Source organism: Canis lupus, chromosome 33 (genome assembly GCF_048164855.1).
Source record: "Canis lupus baileyi chromosome 33, mCanLup2.hap1, whole genome shotgun sequence".
Classification (NCBI taxonomy): domain Eukaryota; kingdom Metazoa; phylum Chordata; class Mammalia; order Carnivora; family Canidae; genus Canis; species Canis lupus.
The window spans coordinates 12094818-12118377 of NC_132870.1; the positions used below are offsets into that span (position 1 = coordinate 12094818).

The 23560-nt window shown below is 36.8% G+C and overlaps 1 protein-coding gene across 9 annotated transcripts in view; it reads right to left on the reverse strand.

The window, feature by feature from the left end:
- The window catches only part of FAM13A (family with sequence similarity 13 member A), a 342559-nt gene that overhangs the window by 56437 nt on the left and 262562 nt on the right, over positions 1-23560 (reverse strand). For all 9 annotated transcript variants that reach the window (XM_072810208.1, XM_072810206.1, XM_072810209.1 and 6 more), the window contains 3 exons: positions 12929-12970; positions 10067-10246; positions 3078-3264 (listed from right to left, as the gene is read on the reverse strand). In XM_072810208.1, coding sequence (XP_072666309.1) covers positions 3078-3264; positions 10067-10246; positions 12929-12970 — 409 coding nt within the window. The remainder of the gene's footprint in view (positions 1-3077; positions 3265-10066; positions 10247-12928; positions 12971-23560) is intronic.

Consider the following 23560-nt stretch of genomic DNA (forward strand, 5'->3'; position numbering starts at 1 on the left):
TCGTCTGTCTTTTACTGTGCTAGTCTCTTAAGTCTCCTCCCCTGGTACCTTCTCATTTCCCCATCTAAATGTTGGTGTGTCTCAGGGTTCATGGTGCCTGAAGTGACTTGTCTTTCCTGTCCACACTCACTCCCTGGGTCATCTCACCTAATATACTGGCTTTAAATATCCTCTAGCTGATGATGACTGTATCTCCAGCCAGGATATTCTCCCTAAACTCTTGGCCCAGAAATCTAGTTCCCTCCCTGGTATGCCCTATTAGATATCTAATGGGCAGTTCGATCTTATGTCCAAAGCTGAACCCAAACTTCCGTCTTCTCTATCTCAGTTAAAGTAACAGCACAAATCTAGTTGCTCAAGCCAAAAACCTTGGAGTTATCTTTGACTCCTCTATTACTTTCATACCACACAGGTAATGTCAGGAAATGTTGTCAATTCTACTTCCAAAACATATCCAGAACCTGTTCACTATGTCATGACTACTACCAATATACTGCTCCAGGAGGGGCTTAGTCAATGTGAACAGTGCTCTGTACAGCCTGCAATATTGCATCCATCCAATTATTGCAATGGATTCTTATCTCACCCAGAATGAAGGCAGAGGCCTCACAATGATGTATGAGGCCCTACTTCATCTGCCCAACCTCTCCCATTACCTCTTTAACTTTGTTCACTCTCTTCTAATCATAATGGTGTCTTTGTGGTTTTTTGAACATTCCAGATCAATGCCTATCTTAGGGCCTTTGCATCTACTGTTATAGTATGGCTTGCTTCTTTACTTTCTCTAAGTCTTTACACTCAAAATGTCAAATTCTTGTAAGGTCTCCTCAGACCATTCTATTTAAAATTGCACCGCCTGCCCCCTCATAATTACTATCCCCATTTCCTGCTTTATGTTTCTTCCTAGTAGTTACCACTATCTAATGTATTTTGTCTTTTACTTACTTATCTTGATTATTGTCTATTTCCCTTACTAGGATATAAGCTTCAGGAGACAGTTATCTTTGCCTGTTTTTCTCACTGCTTTATCCTTAGGATCTGAAATAGTTCCTGGAACCAAGAGGCATATAATTATATATAATCCCCCTACATCCCCGACCCAGCTATGGAAATACATGTTTAGTCAGGGTGCAAAGAACTTGAAGAAGAGTAGGAAAAGGTGTTGGGGGAGAGTTGGGAAAAGTAACATTAGGAGGCTAAAAATAAGAGACAAGTTAAGATGCACAATTAACTTTAGGATGGAGTCTAAATACTTGCTACGTTTCCTGGCTCTGCTTTGTGGTTACCTATGAAGGCTAGATTTTAAAATTTATGGAATATAACAATTAAGAAAGCTCTTAGAGAACACCCTCATTTTAGATGAGTTAAGTTTTTCTTCTGAATTGTGCTGGCAGGTTTTTCAATTATTCACTGAGACAAAGATATGGTCCACTTGGCTCACTTATATTAATAGGCGACATTCACAATTCTGGAATGAGGAAATTGGCAACTAAGGTGAGGGCAAAGCCTCTCACATATAAAAGACCAGAGAACATCAGGCCCTTCCATCCAAACATTTTAAAACACAGAATAGGGCCATAGTTTTATTAAACACATATTCTACATAAATGTACTTTTTTACTTTTATTAGCTATTAGCTTAAATTAGCTAGCTAATTTAAGACACTATTCATGGTGGGGAAAAAATTAATGGGTTAAGTTCATATGAAAAAAGGATTGAAATGGAGATGTACATCTTCTCAAAGAAGTCAATTGTTGGACATTTAGTCATTGTAATCTCTTTGGCAGATAAGCAAAATTATGAGCCAAATAGAGTGCTAATGAAATTGGCACTATTTATTTTATTTAAAATTTACTTTTCCCAAAAATAAGAATTAAGTTAATGTTAAAAGGATTTAATGTGTGTACTGGTTTCAAAGCTTACATTCTTTATTTGGAGTGTATCAGATATGGGCCTAAGGTAGGTGATTGCTTCTGCCCCTTCTAGCTGGTCACTTTACTTGTAGAAACAGAGTATCAAGACATTTGGATGGAAAAAAGGAAAGTAACATGTTCCCCTGGATTTGCATTTATCTATATTTCAATTAGGGCAAAAGTGGGAATCTTCTCTGAGCACATGCAGAAATTGACAACAGAAAACAGGTAGCCCGTAAGTTTACTAAATATTTAGAAAATCCAGCAAGGAGCTAAAAGCTGGTGAGAGATAAAATAGATCAGAGTATTTACACATTGAAGAGTAAGAATGGACATTACCTACTTTTATTATGGAGACTCCAGCTCATGTTATGCTATAAATTTTAACTTCAGTTTTTGTTGTTGTTAAATTTTTTAAAACTAAAGGGACTAAGCAGACAGACTTTGGTGTTCACTTCTCAAAGAAACTGTAGTATACACAGACAAGGATGATGTATACTAACAGTTAAATGGAATAAATATTTAGCTATTGACAGAAACCACTTGTAATAACTTACATATCAAATCAATGATCCAGGCAGGATTCAAGTCTGAGATAACTCTGTAAGAGGATGATCTTTTTTGTTTTTGTTTCTAATTTGGAATAAAATATTTTATAGAGTATAGGTTTTTTTTTTTTATACAGTATAGATTTAAACTAAATTTCTGAACACAGAGAATTCTCTACACAAAGATAGTTGATCCTCTTTCCCTATGTAATTTCTTTCACCTGGCTTTAAGTTCATCAAATTTTCTTTATATAAGCATACATATGAGAATGAACAGAATGGGGGAAATAAAAAGTACTTTAATAACAATATTCCAAAATAAAATTTAAAAATATTTGAAAGAATGAGATAAAATTCATCTGAATAACATGGAAACCAAAGTGTGTTGTCTCTGTTTCTTTTGCCAGAACATAATCTTTCTGAGCTTTCACTTTTATATTTATTAAAAAGAAATACAAGTGTGTATACTTAGTACCTCTGAGGTCTTCACAACTCATATCCTATAGTTTGATGAAGCTCATGATTGAAATTATTTTTTTTTTTACAGAGCAAGGAAAAGAGATGTGATATTTCCTAATTGGCTACAAGTAAAAAATTTTATAGAATTTTCACTTACCAAAAGACCATCTTGATTTTCATTGAGTTCAGAAAGTTTGGAACTGGATTTCTGACGTTTAGGTTTACCCCTTTCTCCAATATAACTGGAAGTATTTTCATATAACTTTTCCACTTCCTGAGGATTCAAAATACAATCTTCGAGGCTGTTGAACCCGGAAGGAATATTTTCTTTGTTGATAAGTCCCCTTGAATTAAAAAAAAAAAAAAAGCTTAATTTTAAAAGGTAAGAAGGACACTTTAATGACACTGTTAGTGCATCACATGGGAAATCAGGAGAGTGCCCAGAAATTCTAGTTTGCCTCTTTGATCAAAATCTGAGCACAGTGCTACTCCTGAGACTACTTGTTGCCAAATAAACCACATTACAAGATAAATTATTCTTAGGGGCAAACTGGCAAGGAATGTGTTTCTATCAATGAACAACTTTTGAGGTTGTACCAAAAGTAATTTGTATTCAAACAGAGAAAACAGTGTAATCTTACAGAAAAACTTCCCATTATTAACAGATTACATATACATACACATTTTATTTTATTTTAAAGATTTATTTATTTATTTGAGAGAGAGAGAGAGCATGCACGGGGACGAGGGGGAAAGAGAGACACAGAATCTCATGCAGACTCCCCACAGGGTACAGAGCCCTAGGTGAGGCTCCACTTCATGACCCTGAAATTATGACCTGAGCCGAAATCAAGAGTTGGATGCTTAACTGACTGAGCCACCCAGCTGCCCCTGCTACACACACTTTTTATAATACAATGAGTGGAGAAAAATCTGAAAAGGAAGTAAGATGTCTTTTTTCTCCAGAATGGGACAAACTGATTTTCCCAAATGATAGCTATTTTAGCATAGTAGAAAAATATTAATAACAAAATCTGACTGCATTTGATAATCTTGGTAGAAACAGGATAAGTTAATAAAAACTATGAAATACATTTTAATTGAAATATGGATTTGTTACTTCCCAGTACAAGGAGTTTTAGGATGTAAGCTTATAACTGTAGATCCTTCATGACATAGTTTTAGAAATAGATATGAATGTCTTATCTACAGAATTTAATTCACTTAACACTCTTGAAATCATTCTGAGTATTTTAAACATTCCCTTAAGGAGTTTTCATAAAATTAAATTCTTAGCAAAGTGTTGTTTTTTTTTTACTACATCCCAGGACAAATTAAGCCATCAGGGTAGTGTCATGGCATGCTAAGGTACAAATGAATGAGATCTCTCCCTTAACCTGACTAAGTTACGGTAACTCCCTAAATGAATGAAATAAATGAGCTATATTTTGAAATAAATGAGCTCTTAAGAACAAAACAGCTATATTTTGAAATAAATGAGCTCTTAAGAACAAAACAGATGACTGTATTTTACCATCAGTTCAACATATCCAAAAATGGAAGATAATCTTAAATATTCATTCTTCCATCTAAATTCACATCATGGAGGCAAAATTATGATTTAAATACTATTATATTAATGATTATTAATATTTACCATAACATTTTCAAAGTTATACTATCTTTGGTGATTTTTAGTACTCCATATTTAATTTAGTCTTATTTCATACAACTTTTAATGTAAAAATACTTAGTAAAATCATATAAAAGATTTATACAACAATCATTAGAAATATCCTAACTATAAAATAATGGCAGAGGAAGAGCTGACAGGGACTAACATGCTGGCACATGTACTTGTGCAGACATCTTCAACCTCTCCCCTCCATCTACTGAGAATGGTGCCTTCTATGGATGGTTGGAGGAGTTTGGTTGCAACTTCAAAATTATTTGTTTTGCTATATAAATTCTATCAGTCTTCATATTTCCCCTAACTCCTAGGGTAAACATCCTATTATAATTTTTTTTGTGGAGGGGTTTTTATGTTTGAAAGCTGCTATGACAGAATTGTGCTTCCTCCCAAATTCCTATGTTGAAGCCCTCACCATCTGTTAATGTAATTGTTTTTGGAGACAGGGCCTTTTCAGAGGTAATTAAGGTTCAATCTGGCCATAAGGGTGGATGCTCTAATCCAACAGAACTGGTGTTTTTTTTTTTTTTTTTTTTAATTTTTATTTATTTATGATAGTCACAGAGAGAGAGAGAGAGATGCAGAGACACAGGCAGAGGGAGAAGCAGGCTCCATGCACCGGGAGCCTGACGTGGGATTCGATCCCGGGTCTCCAGGATCGCGCCCTGGGCCAAAGGCAGGCGCTAAACCACTGCGCCACCCAGGGATCCCACAGAACTGGTGTTCTTATAAGAAAAGGAGGAGATACCAGGAGAGCATGCACATGGAAGAAAGGCCATGGGAGGATATGGTGACAAGGCACTGTCTGGAAGTCCAAGAGAGAGGTCTTATCAGAAACCAACCTTGTACACACCTGGATTTTGGACTTCCAGCCTCCAGAACTATGAGGAAATAAATTCCTCTTGTTTAAGCCACCTAGGCTGTAATACTTGGTTATAGTAGGCCTAGTAGATTAATCAAAAGCTAAAAAACAGTCTTAGAAATTAAAAGACAAGGTTTATTTTATAATCTTTTTGAATAGTGAACGAATGGCTGGAATAAATGCTGTCAAAATAAACATACGAAACTCTGTTCAGTGCGCTCATGTGGAAAGCCTGTACTCTTAAAAAAAAAAAAAAAAGTCTGCTTTTGTGCGAGTCAATCCTTTCAGCCCCAGTACACATGTGATTGTGAGGAGCACTGACTGGTATATGACTCCTGCCTGCAACATTCTGACAGGTTTCTTTCTTTCTTTCTTTTTTTAAAGATTCATTCATTCATTCATTCATTCATTCATTCATTCATTCATTCATTTATTTATGATAGACAGAGAGAGAGAGAGAGGCAGAGACACAGGTAGAGGGAGAAGCAGGCTCCATGCTGGCAGCCCGACGCAGAACTCGATCCCGGGACTCCAGGATCACACCCTGGGCCAAAGGCAGGCGCTAAACCACTGAGCCACCCAGGGATCCCCATTCTGACAGGTTTCAATCATACTTGACATAACTGAAATCTGACATGAACTCAGATCTCTGGGGCCTCTCACTTTATCTAGAATTTCTTCCTCACTGCTACAGACTTAGTTAATGCTCTGGCAATACTCAATTATTTATCATTCCCCTAATAGAGTATGTTCTTTTTTTCCTTTTGGCTTTGTAGTAGGAATTTAATATAGTATTTAAATAACAAATGTGTACAAATTTCCAGCTTACTGTATTTTGGACAGCTGAAACCACTTAAATTACTCTTTGCTTTTAAAAAAATATAAAATTTCCATGAATATAGAAGAAAGACTATCACAATGAACTTCCATATACCCATAACCAAGAGTCATCATTTCCATGTACCCAGCAAATGGCAAGTTTTTTAATTTATAAATTAGACTGAACCCCTTCACATAATAAATATATCCCTTAAACTTTGATATTTTTATGGTAGCAAATAGTAATATAAACCTGATAATGTTTCTTATAAATTTAGACAAAGAAGAAATCATTTGCACTAAAATGAAATATTTATAGTCTTAGTCTATCTTCTGTATTTATTTCAAAAATTTGCCATGATGACTTTAGTACAGACTTTATTGACTATAATCTCACCCTGAAATATGGCTATCATTGGCTTTAAGGATATATATTTTTTTATTTGGTTGCAGCTTTAGGTTGTTAGGAAACAAAATTATAGATAAAAATACAACTAATTTCTATTTTTTTTAAAGATTTTATTTATTCATGACACAGAGAGAGAGAGAGAGAGAGAGAGGCACAGACACAGGCAGAGAGAGAAAGCAGGCTCCATGCAGGGAGCCCGACATGGGATTCGATCCCAGGTCTCCAGGATCACACCCTAGGCGGAAGGCAGCACTAAACCACTGAGCCACCTGGGCTGCTCACTAATTTCTACTTTTAAAAACTGTTTAACCATTCTATACGGTTAACAGTTTTGAACAGGATATAGTAAAATCTAGCTTAACTTTTATTTTTTAAGCAAAGCCTGATAAAAATCTTTGATAAATGAATCAATTGTGTATAGGTATATACTAAGAAAAACATACTTACTATGGGCTATGATAATGATTCTCAACCTCCGCACAATGAGTGATATGTTAGTGTATCTACTGGGGACGTACTGGAGAGGACCTTTGTGAGGACAGAAGTAGTAGGTCTGGGGCCCTGAGAGGGCCTTGCTCCTCCACAGACCTGGTGAGCTCAGAGAGGAAGTGCAGTGTGGACAGGAGTTGATGAGAAAGGACTATCAAGACATGTTAAATACTCATGTGTCAGGTTAGGAAGAGGTCATATAACTAGGAGGCTAAGGCCAACAGGGAGAATAGGAAGAGGACTTTTGCTTGCCCCGACCATGTATCAAGGAAAAAGAATAAGGAGACTGTTTGTAAGTTACTGTAGCCACACACAGTTTGCAACCTGAGATTTATGCACAGCTCCAGTCTGACCACAATGAGAGATGAGCATGAGCAGTAGAGGAAATCCAGAGAAGAAAAATTAAGGGGAAGGCTAGAGTTTCACAGGTTGGTAGATTAGTTGGTTTCTACCATTCTTTATTTCCTTTTGTTCTCCTGATATTGACAGTAAAATAGGCTCAAAATAACTTATAATAGAAGCATGCCTGGACTTGGGAAGCTCTAACTTCTCAGGAGTAACCAGGAAAGGTTACTCCGTTTCACATTTTTCTGCCATTCTCTATTCTTCTGGACCTGGCACCCCTGCCTGCTGCCACACACCCACCATCAATACTATCACTGTCTGTCTCTGATCTCTTCCTCGTGCTTATTACCACTTCCAACCTCTGCTTGCTATCCCTCTGTCCAAACACAGAGGGTGGAAAACATGATGTCGTGACACACTAAGGATATTTTAAAAACGCAATGTGTTGCTACATACTACTTGGCAAAAAATGAGGCAGAGGGTAAGAACAATATTAAATAATTTACACTTGCTGTGTAACACAGTATGGGCAGTACACAAACTAATTATACTCCTAAACATTGTCTATAAAGCTTAGTCAGTAGCTAATTTTAAATGTAACCATCTCCTGTATTACAATTTTTCTGTTTTCTAAAGGTAGTATTATAGCACTCCCTCCTACCCACCAGCTCCAAGACAAAATTTTTTTTAAAGTGCTGCATATATCCCTTAAAAAGTCAGTGGATTATACCACTGATACTGTTTTATTTCTAAAATTACATTTGCTAGTATGGTCCTTAACCATCTTCATAATATGCAGCACGGTATTTTTACTACTTGCCTTTCTGTTTTTCTTTAAGTAAAAAGAAGTTTCCTTTTTTACCCCTAAGATTTTCATGTACATTATGAATCCAGGTGAAAAGGAATAAGGGGGAGTAGGGTCTGATTTAGTCTTTGACATTTAATAAGGAGTTCAAAACAGTAACTTTATATAGACTAAATGCTATCGTAAATAAAAATAAACTTAACAATTTCAGGAAAAATATATGAATATAACTTTACTTTCCTGATATTTAAATGATGATTACTGAAAAATATTGATGATGATGATCTATTTGTATTGTATCAAATCCTTTAATGGAGAATAAAGTTCCTTATGCTACTACTCATAAATTCATGCTGTGGGAAAGCTTATAATAGTCATAATAATAAAGAACTCAAGCATTTCCTCTTCTGATTAGACTTAAGCTCAACCTTTCTTATATTAAAATGTAGTCAAATGTCAGAGTATTACTGTCATACTCTACAGTGATATTTCATCAGCCCAATATAGTAGGGAAATCTGTTGGTTTTATAAGTTAGTCTAATAAGTGAATGAATGTTATCTAATAAGAAAAAACTACCTCTGCAGTGCTCGGGTGGCCTAGTCAGTGGGGTGCCCAACTCTTGGTTTCTACTCAGGTCAGGATCTCTGCTCAGCGTGGAGGCTGCTTGGGATTTCTCCCTCTGTCCCTCCCCCCCCAACCACCTGTCCCTCCCCTCCAACCACTGTGCCCCCCACATGTGCGTGTGTGTGCATGCTCACTCTCTTTCAAACAAATAAATATTTTATTTTATTTTATTTTATTTTATTTATTTACTCATGAGAGACACAGGGAGAGAGAAGGAGAGAGAGACAGGCAGAGGGAGAAGCAGGCTCCATGCAGGGAGCCCAATGTGGGACTCGATCCCGGGACTCCAGGATCACGCCCTGGGCCCAAGGCAGCGCTAAACGGCTGAGCCACCCGGGCTGCCCTCAAACAAAACGGCTGAGCCACCCGGGCTGCCCTCAAACAAATAAATCTTAAAAGAAAAAAAAAAGGGCAGCCCGGGTGGCTCAGCGGTTTAGCGCCGCCTTCAGCCCAGGGCGTGATCCTGGAGACCCAGAATCGAGTCCCACGTCGGGCTCCCTGCGTGGAGCCTGCTTCTCCCTCTGCCTGTGTCTCTGCCTCTCTCTCTCTCTGTCTCTCATGAATAAATAAATAAAATAAAAAAAAACAAACAAACCTCTGGACAGGCATATGGCAATTTTCTCCTCCAGGAGTTCAGTCAGCATCCCTGTTAAAAAAGATATTCATGGGATGCCTGGGTGGCTCAGAGGCTGAGCATCTGCCTTTGGCTCAGATCGTGATTACGGGGTCCTGGGATCGAGCCCCGCATCAGGCTCCCTGTGAGGAGCCTGCTTCTCCCTCTGCCTATGTCTCTGCCTCTCTCTGTCTCTCATGAATAAATAAAATCTTAAAAAAAAAAGATATTCATAAGGAAGCCATGAAATGTATTAAATCAGAGGTGGCTTCCTACAACATACATCTAGACAATATAAAACATCCAGCAAAACTGAAATATTGATTTAGTCACCTACAAATTTGCAAGTGTTAGCTAAATAGTCAAAAAGGAATTTTTAAAGTTTTAACCTGAATACTGATATGGGAATGCCTATAACACAGTGACTAATTTAGGTGCATATTTTTAAAAGAAGAGGAGAAAATGCAAATAAGCACCAATCCAACTCACACATCTCTGCCACGTCGAACTTCATCCTGCTCTTTGGACTGGCGGCGGCGCTGTCTGGCTGATGTGGCTGAAGATGCTGATGATGGTCCAGATTCTGAGTCCTCTGAACTTTGGCCTCCAGAGCCATTAACATCAAAAAGATGCTGTTCTACTGCTGACCGGATGGTTCTTTCTAAGAGTCTAATAAAAGCAGAATACAGAGTCCATCAGGCAAACAACTTTATCAATGTTTGCCTTTAAAATTTTCTATCTATAATTTTGGGAATATCAGCATTTTCAATGGTAGATCTACCACTGCTTCATGAGCAAAGACAGCATATGAGACATCTCGAAATGTCTGCATCGTGTGTTAAAAATAAAACCAAACATGACAAATTCTACCAATTTGATAACTATGTTTCTCATCTTTGTAGGATCAGGATTATTGAAATGCTCACAGCAAGTCTAGCAACAATTATCAGAGGCATTCAGGAAATAAGGGTCATTTAATATAAGGCAGAATGAGGAAATATTTTTTCCTCACAGAGTAATAATAGACCTATTCTTATATAGGTGAGTTCCTTCAGATTTCACCAGTTCTTCAGAGGAAGACAGTATGGTTTACAAAGCAAATTGGCACAAATTTATTATGATGCCTATTATCTATTTAGAATCCCTTTAAGGTAATAATGCTATTAAAAAGAAACACCTCACCAGAACAATTACTATTTAGAACAGCAAAGTCTTTCTGAACCTCTATTCAATTAAATTGTGATGTATATAATCGAAGCTGTATTCATGCAAACATCCCAGTATGTATTACTGAAGATAGCAGGAGAGATTTACTTCATTCAGCATGAAAAAACATTTAAGCACAGAGGCTGAAGAGTGCATCATAAGACAGATAAGGTATCTGTTTTAAAGTTATATAATTTTTTAATGGGTCTAAGTCTTCTTTTATTACCATGCTATTTACTTCTGGATAACGTGGCATGAAAAATTCTTTTTTTTTTTTTTTTGCATGAAAAATTCTAAACATATACTCCTCAAACCATGTTTTCCTGCACTTGAAAAAAGAATCACATCCAAACTCATCAAATGTACACATTAAATGTGTATAGTTTTTTGTATATTATATTTCAATAAAGCTATTAATTTAAAAAAGAACCACATACTTATTTTTAAAATGTCAGATATAGTTGGCTGAGCATCCAATTCTTGGTTTCGGCTCAGGTCGTGATCTCAGGGTTGTGAAATCTAGACCCATACTGGGTTCTTTGCTCAGTGTGGAGTCTACTTAAGACTCTCTCTCTCTCTCCCTCTGTCCCTCCCTACTGCACTCTCTCTCTCTCTCTCTCTCAATAAATAAATAAAATCTTAAAAAAAGAGAGACAGGTAATAAACAAACCATGGAGTTTCAGATAGTGATAAATTCTCTCCAAAATGGCGAACAGGATTGGAGAGGGACTGTGGATAGGAAGGGATGGCTTCTCGGAGGAGAGGACATTTGAACAAAAAAAGTGAATGATAAGAAAATGAATGGCCAGGCTGAAAAATAGCCAGTGCAAGGGCTCTGTGGCAAATATAAGCTTGGCCTATTCCAGAAGTAGGATGTCATGTGGTCAAAGCACAATGAGCAATGTGGTCAGAGAGGGAGGTAATGGCAGGTAACTGGAGTTTAGATTTTTTTTTTTCAAAGATTTTATTTATTGGGACGCCTGGGTGGCTCAGCAGTTGAGCATCTGCCTTTGGCCCAGGGAATGATCCCAGGATCCGGGATCGAGTCCCGCATCGGGCTCCCTACAAGGAGCCTGCTTCTCCTTCTGCCTATGTCTCCACCCCTCTCTCTGTGTCTCTCATGAATAAGTAATTTTATTTAAATATATACATATATATTCATTCATGCATGCATTCATTCATTCATTCATTCATTCATTCATGAGAGACAGAGTGAGAGAGAGACAGGCAGAGACGTAGGCAGAGGGGGAAGCAGGCTCCCTGTAGGGAGCCCGATGTGGGACTCAATCTCAGAACCCTAGGATCATGACCTGAGCCTCAGGCAGACACTCAATCATTGAGCCACCCAGACATCCCTGGAGTTTAGATTTTAGTCTACATGCAGTTGGTAGCCTTAGGAGGAAAAAGACACGTGATTGGTATAATCAACAGAGCACTGTCATTGCTCTGTGGAAAAGAGACTTGTTACCATGACTAATTTCCTTTTGATTCTGTGTCCCTCTTAGACTGTCAAATCCCTGAAGCCAGAGCCCAAGGCTTATTTAATATTACATACCCTACACAATGCTTGGCCTAACATAGGTACTCAATCCATGTAGGCTGATTAAAAATGAGGAAGAGAGAAGACAAGACACTGTTACACTTTAACCTTTAATGGCATCCTCCACTGCAAGATACCTCCCTAAACACGTATTTTGCAAACATTAATAGTCTCTGATGTTATTTTGACTGAAACAAAAATCTTGTATGTTCAAATGATTCAGCTGTCTCTGGTCACACACCCACGCAGAGGCTCAAACAGGAACACATCTTATTTAGTCCTCTGAGTGGTTTTAAAAATCATCATCGGGGGATCCCTGGGTGGCGCAGCGGTTTGGCGCCTGCCTTTGGCCCAGGGCGCGATCCTGGAGACCCGGGATTGAATCCCACGTCGGGCTCCCAGTGCATGGGGCCCGCTTCTCCCTCTGCCTGTGTCTCTGCCTCTCTCTCTCTCTCTCTGTGACTATCATAAATTAAAAAAAAATTTAAAAATCATCATCGGTTGCTTATTGTATTAATCTTCCAAAACCATACACCACTAGAGTATTTTTTTTCTGTTTGATATATGGGAAAGGAAGAGGGGAAACCCCAAGCCAAATAACTTACTCTCCAGTCGTCGAAACACTGCTGACTTGAGATACATGCGCACTGTGGAAATGAAGCACAAAGAATAAAGTCAGATTAGACAGAGCGTCAGATGCTGTGAACCAAACATTTGAAGGGGACTCCAGACTGGAAGTATTAACTAGATGCTGAGTGACCCTAGCACAACATTTAACCCATCCACTGACAGATGCTCATTTTCATTTTTCTCTGGAATTAGAGAATGGCCCTGGTTTTTATGCCTGAACAGTATTTTTCCCCCCTCTCTATTTTAAAGATGTCCATGACAGTTTCAAAGTAATCTTTAAAAACCATCTCTACCTCTCACCCTACTAGCCTGGCCCTCAGTCCTCCTTCAGGGCCTTTTCATTTACCCAAAATGTAAACACAATGCTGCTGACTACCTTCCTGCTACCAACTCTACCCAGTCCCTGCTCTCCCCAGCCCAAATCTATCCCATCCTAGTCTACCCTCTCCAGACCTGAAGACAGAAGTGACTTCTTAAAACTGCTCTGGACAGGCAGACAGTAGCGTGAACCACAGGGGACAGAGAACAAAGAGACAACACTGGTTTCTACACAGTTATTTATTTCTTTTTTAATGTATTTTTTAAAAAAGATTTATTTATTTGAGAGAGCATAAGCAGGGGGAAGGGCAGACTGAGAGGGAGAAGCAGACTCTCCATTGAGGAGGGAGCATGACATGAGGCTCCATCCCAGGACCTTGGACGGAGACCTGAGCTGAAGGCAGACACTTAACTGACTGAGCCACCCAGGCGCCCCTACACGACCACGCTCTGTAATATTTTATCTCAACATCTAATTTATAGCCCATTTATTGAACATCTATAAACCTCTACCTTCTAATTTCTCCAAAACCTGAATTCCTTTGAAAGTATTACAAAGTAGTCAACCTAAAGTAGAACAGTGAAATTATAGAACACTATCTGATTAGCACTCTCTGGAACTTCACCCCTCTTGGCTGTATCCTGCCTTCGTATAACCACAGTGAGGTAAAAACTGGCAGCAATTTTAGTAGCATCGATATTAAGACTTTCTCACAGGCTGCCCTCCATTGCTTAATCAACTTCTAAAATTAAGATTCAAGTCTGTTTAAATGAAAATCTTCCATGCTTATCACACTTTTTACCTTACAGATACAACAGTTCCCTTTCTTCCTCCTTCTTTGTAGAAGACACCCGAAGAAAATCACAGGTATTGATGACTGATCCTGATGGCCACCATTCAATCACCCCAAACATCCTCATATATGCCATGCAATTTTCAACATAGGAACACGGTGGATTTTTTTTTAATCATCTGTTGGGTTTTTTCCATGTATTAGGGCATCTCATCTCTTTCCATTCAGAATCTAAGTGCCTCAAGGGATTGTATGATATTTCTTTTTATTTTTTTTCTCTCTTTTTAAAGATTTTATTTATTTACAGAGAGAGGCAGAAACACAGGCAGAGGGAGAAGCGGGATCCCTGTGGGGAGCCTGATGCGGGACTTGATCCCAGGACCCCAGGATAATGACCTGAGCCAAAGGCAGACACTCAACCACTGAGCCACCCAGGTGCCCCTCTCTTTTTCTTCATTATACTCTCTACCACTATCACCACCATCAGACCCAGCATAGCCCTCCTAATCCCAGAGGTGATCAACAGACACTCACTCTTTAGCCCAGCTCCTTAATAAGAGCTGTAGGTCAGGGCCACAAACCACAACCAAATCCCAGAAGAGATCCATAAAATAATGCTATTGTTCACAAGGGAGACTGATGAGAAAAACCTTAATAAATGAGTAAATAAGCAAATGAACAAATAAGTACACTTATTTGAGTACTTACAGTACTCAGTAAGTACACTTACTGAGTACTTACTACATTTCAGACACTGTGCCAAGTATTTTGTACATACATTTTCTTGTTTGCTATTTATAATAACCCCACGAGGTAGGTACTATTGTTTTCTCGATTTTCAGATGAAGAGGTTAGAGGTTAAGTAACTTGCCCACAGTGACAGAGCCAAGAAGTAGATGAGCTGGAATTTGAACCAAGAAAGTTTTAGCTCAGAGTCTAAGCTCTTAATCACTATACTAGACAATCAATCTATCACTCACTAGAAGAAAAACTCCTGAGAATCATCTCTGTAGATGGAAGCTTGGACTGAGGTACTTTATTTTGCTTTTAATCACAACCATTTTTCTCATCTGCCTCACAATGCCTGTTATTCACAGTGGTTCCCAGATTACATAACCAATAATATATCCTCTGCTGTTTTCTGTCCTTAACTGGAACAGGCAGTCCCTGCTTTTGATGCTTTGTGGCTCACCCTCTGTAAAGTCAACACTGTATAATTAACTCCTGTATTTCACTTCTTCATGCAGTTACACAACCTTAATTTTGGGAGCAGGATCCAATGTGAACAGTGACTCTAGGGGGGAACACAGAAGGGTGGGAAAATGTAGATCTGCTAGATGCTAAAAATATTCCAAAGACATATAATTAGTCAATTAGTCCTCCAATGCCCCCTCAGAGTATATCCTTTCCTCCCTTCTACACACTTTTGACTTGAACTTTTTTGATTGATTTGTTTATTTATTTATTTATTCATGAGAGACACAGGGAGAGAGGCAGAGACATAGGCAGGGGGAGAAGCAGGCTCCATGCGGGGAGCCAGATCCAGGACTTGATCCCAGGACCCTGGGATCACGACCTGAGCCAAAGGCAGACAACCAATCACTGAATCACCCAGATGTCCCTCTTTTTGCTTTATTAAAGCACACTGATATTTTTATGTTCCTTTTTGGGGTTTGGGAGGCAGGACACAAAAAGAAAGGTGAGGACGGAAGACACAAGAAAATGACATCAAGTAGAAACAGGTTCTGAGATTACTAACTCTGTTAGTGCTTCTCAAATCCTAAGGCATATCTGAATCACCCAGGATCTTGTTCACACCACAGACTCCGATTTGGTAGGTTTAGGTCTCAGGAAAGGGAAGCTGAGATTCTGCCTTTCTAACAAATTCTATAGTGATTCTGATGCTGTCAATTCGTGGAAGACACTGATTAGTAAAGCTGTAATTCCCTGCAACTAATATTCTTCAAGACTTCACTTACTTAGATATCACAATAGCTATTTTTAAACATTCTAAGTAATGAGGGTATCAATTGGAAAGCTTATGCTAGCATAAGTGAATAAGAGGCAACACATCAAAATTTCTCTTATAGCTTAAAGAAAATTGACCTAAGCCGTCTAAATCAGTCTTAAAGAGCCATTTTCAGAATGCAAAATAAATGAAAAAAAAATCAATGACACAAGCAGGTAATTAAGTCATACTTAATTTTGCTAATATATTGATCTTAGGTCAAATTTATGATAATTTATATTTTTATGTTTCTTTAATAGACCTTTAGAATTTTTGGTATACTTAGTGTGTCTATACTTTCATGTTTGTAAAGCAGAATTCCTCTAAAGAAAGTATTCTGAGAGGAGAACATTTTTCCATTAGGAATCAGAAAAGAAGTTCTGGTCTTGGCTCTGCAGTTAATTAGCTGAAATCATAGACTGTTGGTTAGCGTGGCTGCTTTGGATAGTTTTCTTCATACAGAAAATGAAAGGTTTGACTAGCGATCCGTGTGGTTTTCTTTTAGCTCTAAAAGTTTACTGCCCTAAAGTTTAAATCATCACAAAACATTATAACTGCATAATGAATTATGACAGTTTTGTCATAGTTATGGTTTATTAACTACCAATATGGCTTTGGTCAGATATCCAGCCACCTGCATAGCTCCTGTGGGATGCGCTTAATAATCCACCAATGACAAGATTTCTAAGAATATTTAATGACAGAAATAGAGGCTATTTTCCATAGCTATTACTGACTCATGAAGGTAATTCTAAGAAAATAACAAAAGGGCTATAAGAAGATAAGCTAAAGTGAAAGATACAGTTTTCCTTCATCTATATGGAGCTTGTTTTTTAATCTTCTGCAGAAACCTAAGAAAAATGAATTTTTTCAAAGCCTTTGAATGATTTGCTAACAAAGTTTCTTACTTATGCAATATAAGCAGTTGAATATGGAAGAGATCATTTCCTAATGTTGATAAAGCCTAGTATTCAAAACTGAAAGAAATAAGCCTCTATGTAGACTCCAGCGCTATGGTCAATTTCATTACAAGCCTACTGTAAGTGATGATGCAACTGCATTCACTATTGGTATAGTCATGTAAAACAGATTCTAAGCCTACCCTGCAACATATTTTGTGACATACTTAAAATATATTTAGTATCTTTTTTTTAAAAGATTTATTTATTCATGAGAGACACAGAGAGAGGCAGAGACATCGGCAAAGGAGAAGCAGGCCCCATGCAGGGAGCCTGATGTGGAACTCGATCCTGTATCCTGGGATCAGGCCCTGAGCCGAAGGCAGATGCTCAACTGCTGAGCTACCCAGGTGTCCCTAGTCTGTATCTTGATTGACAAAACTCAAACTACATTTCTGGAAGCTGTATGTGCTCAACAATATTAGTCTATAAATTTGCATGTGATAAGATGCACAGAATGCCTGTTGACAAGTGATTCTTTAATTAGATCTCTTGATTTGAAATAAAGAAATCTACATATAAAAAGAAAGAAGTTTCAAATCTACTAAAATCCAACATCTTTAAAAAGCATGTGTTCTTTTTTTTCTGTATGTTCTCTTACTTCAGTATGTTTTATTTTCTGTGGTACATAAATATTATTGTGGTAAATATTATCCTATTAAAACAATAAATAGGAATTGTTAGATCCAACAGAATTATCTTTTTTCCCCTCTAGAATATTTACATTTAGTCAGCTTTTTTTTTAATGGGTAAGGATTTTTCTTTTTAAGATTTTATTTATTTATTCATGAGAGACAGAGAGAGAGAGAGAGAGAGAGAGAGAGAGGGAGAGTCAGAGACATAGGCAGAGGGAGAAGCAGGCTCCATGCAAGGAGCCTGATGCATGACTCCATGATCACCATCTAAGCTGAAGGCAGATGCTCAACCACTGAGCCACCCAGGCGTCCCAATGGATAAGGATTTAAAAGACAATTATGTGATGTTTAATTCAGCCTGAGGGTGAAATCATGTAACTAATCATCAAAATAGCATGAAGCTCCTAATGTATTTCACAGAATATTTTTAGTACTATTTTAAAATACTAAAAGTTGATATGCAGCATCAACACTACAAGATAAATCTAATGGTATTTCTTGCAATTGTATAACAGATTTCTAATTAAAACTTTTACATTAAAACCATGTCTTCTGTGGACAATATCATACATTAAAACAAATACATTTGATCTTCAATATTCATTGTGCTTTAACCTTTAACTATGATATGTAGAAACTTAATGGAGCATTTACAGGTATTCAAACTTTGACAAAAATTGCATTACCCTTTTGTGGTGGTATTGAAGACAGTTTGGATCTAAAAAAACCCCTTGCATTTTGGTTTTAAATCAAATCGTATGCACATAATACTAGAACATAAATTGAAAACATACTACAGGGATATTAGTTAGAAGGAGGATAATATTTATCCTCATGCTTCATCAACCCTCACACTTCCTATTCCTTTAAATATTAGGGCTGATTTGAAGAAAAAAATTATTCATTCCCATGTTTTGATAATCTATTAGCTATTTTCTAACAAATTAAGTAGAACCCATCAAAATATCAAAATACTCACCTTTTGTATAGCTTTTTGTTCAGGCCCTAATTATTGGAGTTGTCAGTTTTACATATTTAGCATGTTTTTGCATAAAAAGAAATTCAGAGTTTTAGTTTTTAGACTGAGGTCTTTGTAAAGCAAAATTATGAATGAAATGAATAGTTCCCTATGTATACTCACTTATAGATGAGGAAATTGAAGTTCAGAGGTTTAATCTCTCACTAAGTTTACACATCTCTGATTCTCTCAGTACTCTGGCTTCTGAGTGTGTTCTTAGTAAGGACATAATCCCTATTCTCTCTCTCTCTCTTTTTTTTTTTTTTCCATAATCCCTATTCTCCAATAATGCTGCTATTCATATAAGTAGTTAGCTGTACATCTAGTTGTTTTCTTAGAACAGATTACTTGAAGTACTTTTTTGGATTCAAATGGAATTTTCTTTTTTGAAATGTATACATTCCAGAAAACTTTTTATTTCTAGATTTTCATGTTTATTAGTATAAAATTACATCAAGCGGTTTATAATCTTTTTTTTTTTTTTTTGAGAGAGGAATAGAGAGAGAAAGTGAGCAAGAGGAGAGGAAAGAGGGGGAGAGAGAGAGACTCTCAGGCAGACTCCCTGCTGAGCATGGAGCCTCATGGCCCTGAGATCATGACCGGAGCCGAAATCCAGAGTTGGACACTCAACCAACTGAGCCACCCAGGTGCCCTAGGTGCAGTCTGGGAGCAGGTGCCCTGGGTGTCCTGGGAGCAGTCTTTAATCTTTTTAAAAACTATTATATCCCTTGACCACAAACTTCAATTCTGATTATTAGTTTTGTTCTGTTTTTTTTTTCCTTAAGTTTGCTAGAAGTTTTTCTATTTTATAATTTTCATTTTTATTCCCAAAGAACCAGTTCCTGGATTCAAACATCAGTTCTGTTCTTTTTCCCATTTATTATTATTACAACCTTTTAAATTTCTAAGAGGTTGCTTTTTTTTTTTTAATATGGTTTCTTATTCTGATTGTGTGGTTCATTTGTTTCCATTCTTAAGAAGATGAAGTCACCTCATAAAAAGAGCTTAGATCCACAAATTTTTTTGACATGTACTTTCCCCCTTTTTCTTATCAATAGTTCTACAATAGTTTTTATTACCTCTGAATTTTTTCCTCCCTTTAAGAGAGTTTTCATTGGTTGATTGGAATTTTTTGGTATTAATTACACTGTGGTCAGAATACAGAACTGTGAATATTTTTACTTTCTATTTTTAAAGATTTCATTTATTTGAGAGAGAGGAGCACAGAGGGAGAGGGACAAGTAAACTACCCACTGAGCAGGGAGTCTGTTGTGGAGTTTAATCCCAGGACCCCAAGACCACAATCTAAGCCAAAAACAGATGCTTAACCTACTGAGCCACCCAAGTGCCCCTAAAATTTCTACTCTTGAAGAACTTTCAGATACAACTGAAATTTTTGGAAAGTAGCTGGAATGTTTGAGCTCTACTTATAGGGTGCAAAGTTTAGTATGTAATGCTCATTTATTTGAAATCTCATGTATTATATAAAATTCTCAGTGCTATTTATTTTGTAAATTGTTTATTATAGACATATAGTTGCATGCAGAAGTTCTATACTTCAAATGTGTTTGCCTGTTTATTCTTGCTAACTTAAGAGTTTAAATTTCTATCATTTGAAGCTGTGCTATTTTACACATGCTTATTTATAACCTTTATGTGTTTAGTATGGATTTTAACTTAAAAAGTAAGTCTAGGTTTGTCCTGTTGCACAAGTTTGGCATTGAACTCTGGCTCTCCTGGTATTGATATTGCCCCTCTCTGCTTTCCTTTTGTTCACATTTATCAGATATAAATTCTAGATTTTTAAAAAAGATTTTATTTATTCTTGAGAGACACACAGAGAGAGGCAGAGACATAGGCAGAGGAAAAAGCAAGCTCCCTGAGGGGAGCCCACTGTGGGACTCAATCCCAGGACCCCAGGATCAGGACCTGAGCTGAAGGCAGGTGCTCAACTTTTGAGTCACCCCAGGCATCCCTAAATTCTAGATTTTTATTATTAACCTTTCTGTGCCATTTTGTTTCAGGTATGGCTCTTTGGAGCAAAATAAACCTAAGTTTTGTTTATAATTTCAGTTTTTATTGAAGAATTTGACCATTTATATTTATTGTCATAATTGATGTATTTGTTCTAGTTTTGTGTTTTTGCTTTATGTTTTCTAATTTGGAGATTCCTTTTCCTCTGATTTCTGTCTTTGCTTTTATCTTCTGAGATTCACATTATAGACATCTTATACAAATTTCTACTAGTAGTTGCCTCTCATATCCATATCTCTAATTATTAAAATTAGAGATTTTAATAATTCTAATTAATTCAATGTAATTTAAAAATTCAAACCCCCCCCAAACAAAAAAACCCTCAAAACTCTTGACTTCTGCTTCTATTGTTCTACCTTCCATGCAAGACAAGAAATTCAGAATTTTGTTACTCTCTTTGTCCCTCCATCAATGATTATAATCAGGTTTCTCACTTAATTAAAAAAAATTCTTTTTAAAATACACCTTTCAATTATCTGGGCATAAACTTTGATTTCTACTTGTATTTCTATTAATATGGTTTTTTCCTTAGAGTTATAATTTTTAGGTTGGCTTCCTAATTTCTTCATATCTAGCATTATTTCTATCAGTTTTTTCTTATCCTTTGATCTCCTTTTTGGGGGAGCTTCTCAAGTTTCTTTTTCATCATGTACCTGATTTATTTTAAATAATTTCTGCTCTTTACTGTTTCCCACATAATTTTTGAAATCTCTGCTAATATATTTCTAGACTCCCTTTTCCTTCCTTATTTCAGCTATTCTTCTATGTCTCTAGCCTTGTAATTGTAAACCTATTGGATTACCTGTAAAGCCTTACAGGTTCCTACTTATGTTTCAAAGAGGGTTGGTTATGTCTTTGAGCATTTTTGAGAAGATTAGTAATATTACTTTTCAAGTTTTCTTCTGAATCATATAAAAAGCAATACTTTGAAATGTTTTTACATTGAGTTCTCAAAGTAAGTCATCCTTTCTCTTAGTTTGTAATTTCTCTTTATAGGTCCCAAATAGTTGTGTTTTGTGGTTCCTAAGGAGAATCCATCAATCCCAGACAAGGTCATTATCAACAACCTGGGTAGGTAGATTGTTCTTTGTTTATTTCATTGTCCTTTGGCTGTGGGCAGATGCCTGCTCATGAAATTAGATTTTAAGAACCACCATATGAGTCTGCCCTAGAACAATCTATAATGCATTGATAGGTGCACATGCTATTTGGTCCAATTTTCTGCATAAGCTGGAGAAACAGGAATAAATTTCTCCTTTTTTTTTTTGTACAGTGTACTTCTGAAAGCATGCATTATATGTCCAATAATCCTTCTGCCTTTTTATCCTCTTCTTAAATGCTTTAAGTGATTGAATATCTCAGGGGGATAGTTTTGTATACTAAATATTCTAGGCTTTGAATAGATGTTGACACAAAGAAGCTAATGGGGGAAGAGAGGTGAAAACGAATATGCAGATGATCTCTTAATGGTTCAGAAAGAAACTTTCTGTTCAGTAGGGTGAATGTCATTTGTTTTTCTGGTCAGTGCAGTAGACAAAGGAAGGAATCCAACTTAGTTTTTTTTCCCCCTTTGTTCTTTCTTTGTGGTCATCTGTATTGTTTAGATGGTGGAACATGAAGCCTATAGGTGATAATATGTTTCTCAGTCCATCTCACTGATGTGTGATCTTTATGGTTTTATCGTTGTTACAAAGCTATCTCTAGTTCTTGCCTTTGGTATCATCATTTGAATTTAAATGGGAAGCTGGAGTAGTTACATTAGGTAGACCTGGTCTTTTATTTGTTTAAGTTAAAGGTTTACATTTTATTCTGAAGTTTTTTTTTATTTTTTATTTTATTTTATTTTTATTTATTTATGATAGTCACAGAGAGAGAAAGAGAGAGAGGCAGAGACATAGGCAGAGGGAGAAGCAGGCTCCATGCACCGGAAGCCCGATGTGGGATTCTATCCCGGGTCTCCAGGATCGCGCCCTGGGCCAAAGGCAGGCGCCAAACCGATGCGCCACCCAGGGATCCCTATTCTGAAGTTTTTATAAACAAAAGTCTATAGGAAGGAGGGAGACTGAAGAATGAAACAATAAGAGATCTAAATAGAATGGCCATAAAAGTGTCATTTCCTGTGAGTTTATTTTTCCTTTGTTTTAACATGCTGAGGAAAGACATGAAGAGAAGCATAAAAAACTTAAAAATTATATAATTTATCTATATCAGCATAGCCTAAACAATGTGCTTAGTATCTTAATTAACATTGATAGAATTAAACTCAGAATCTATACTTGTTTCTTACTAAATAAAAAATATGACTAGCTCAGATATGAAGAATTCAATATTGAATCCCTAAAGAATTATTTGATGAACATTAGTTAAGTTTATAATCATTCTTCACTATAAAATAATTATATTAGTTGTCTGATTTAGTGGTTTTCATCTAGGGGTATGCATTAAAATCTCTTATGTGACACTTTTCCTCTCAAATTTCTTGTGGTAAAGCACACATAACATTTACTTTTTTAACCATTTCTTAGTGTACAGTTCAGTGGCACTGAGTATATTCACAGAATGAATTCATCCTATGTATCTCCAGGACTCTTCATCTTGTAAAACTGAAACCCTGTACCAAATAAACAGTAACTCCTGATTCTCCCCTCCCCCCCCCCCCCACCCCGGGCAACCACCATTCTACTTTGTGTCTCTATGAATTTGACTATTTTAGGTACTCACATAAGTGGAATCATACACATGTCTTTTTGTGACTAACTTATTTCATTTAGCATAAATGTCCTCAAGGTTCATCTGTGTTGTGTGTATATCAGATATTTCCTCCCCTTTAAAGGCTGAGTA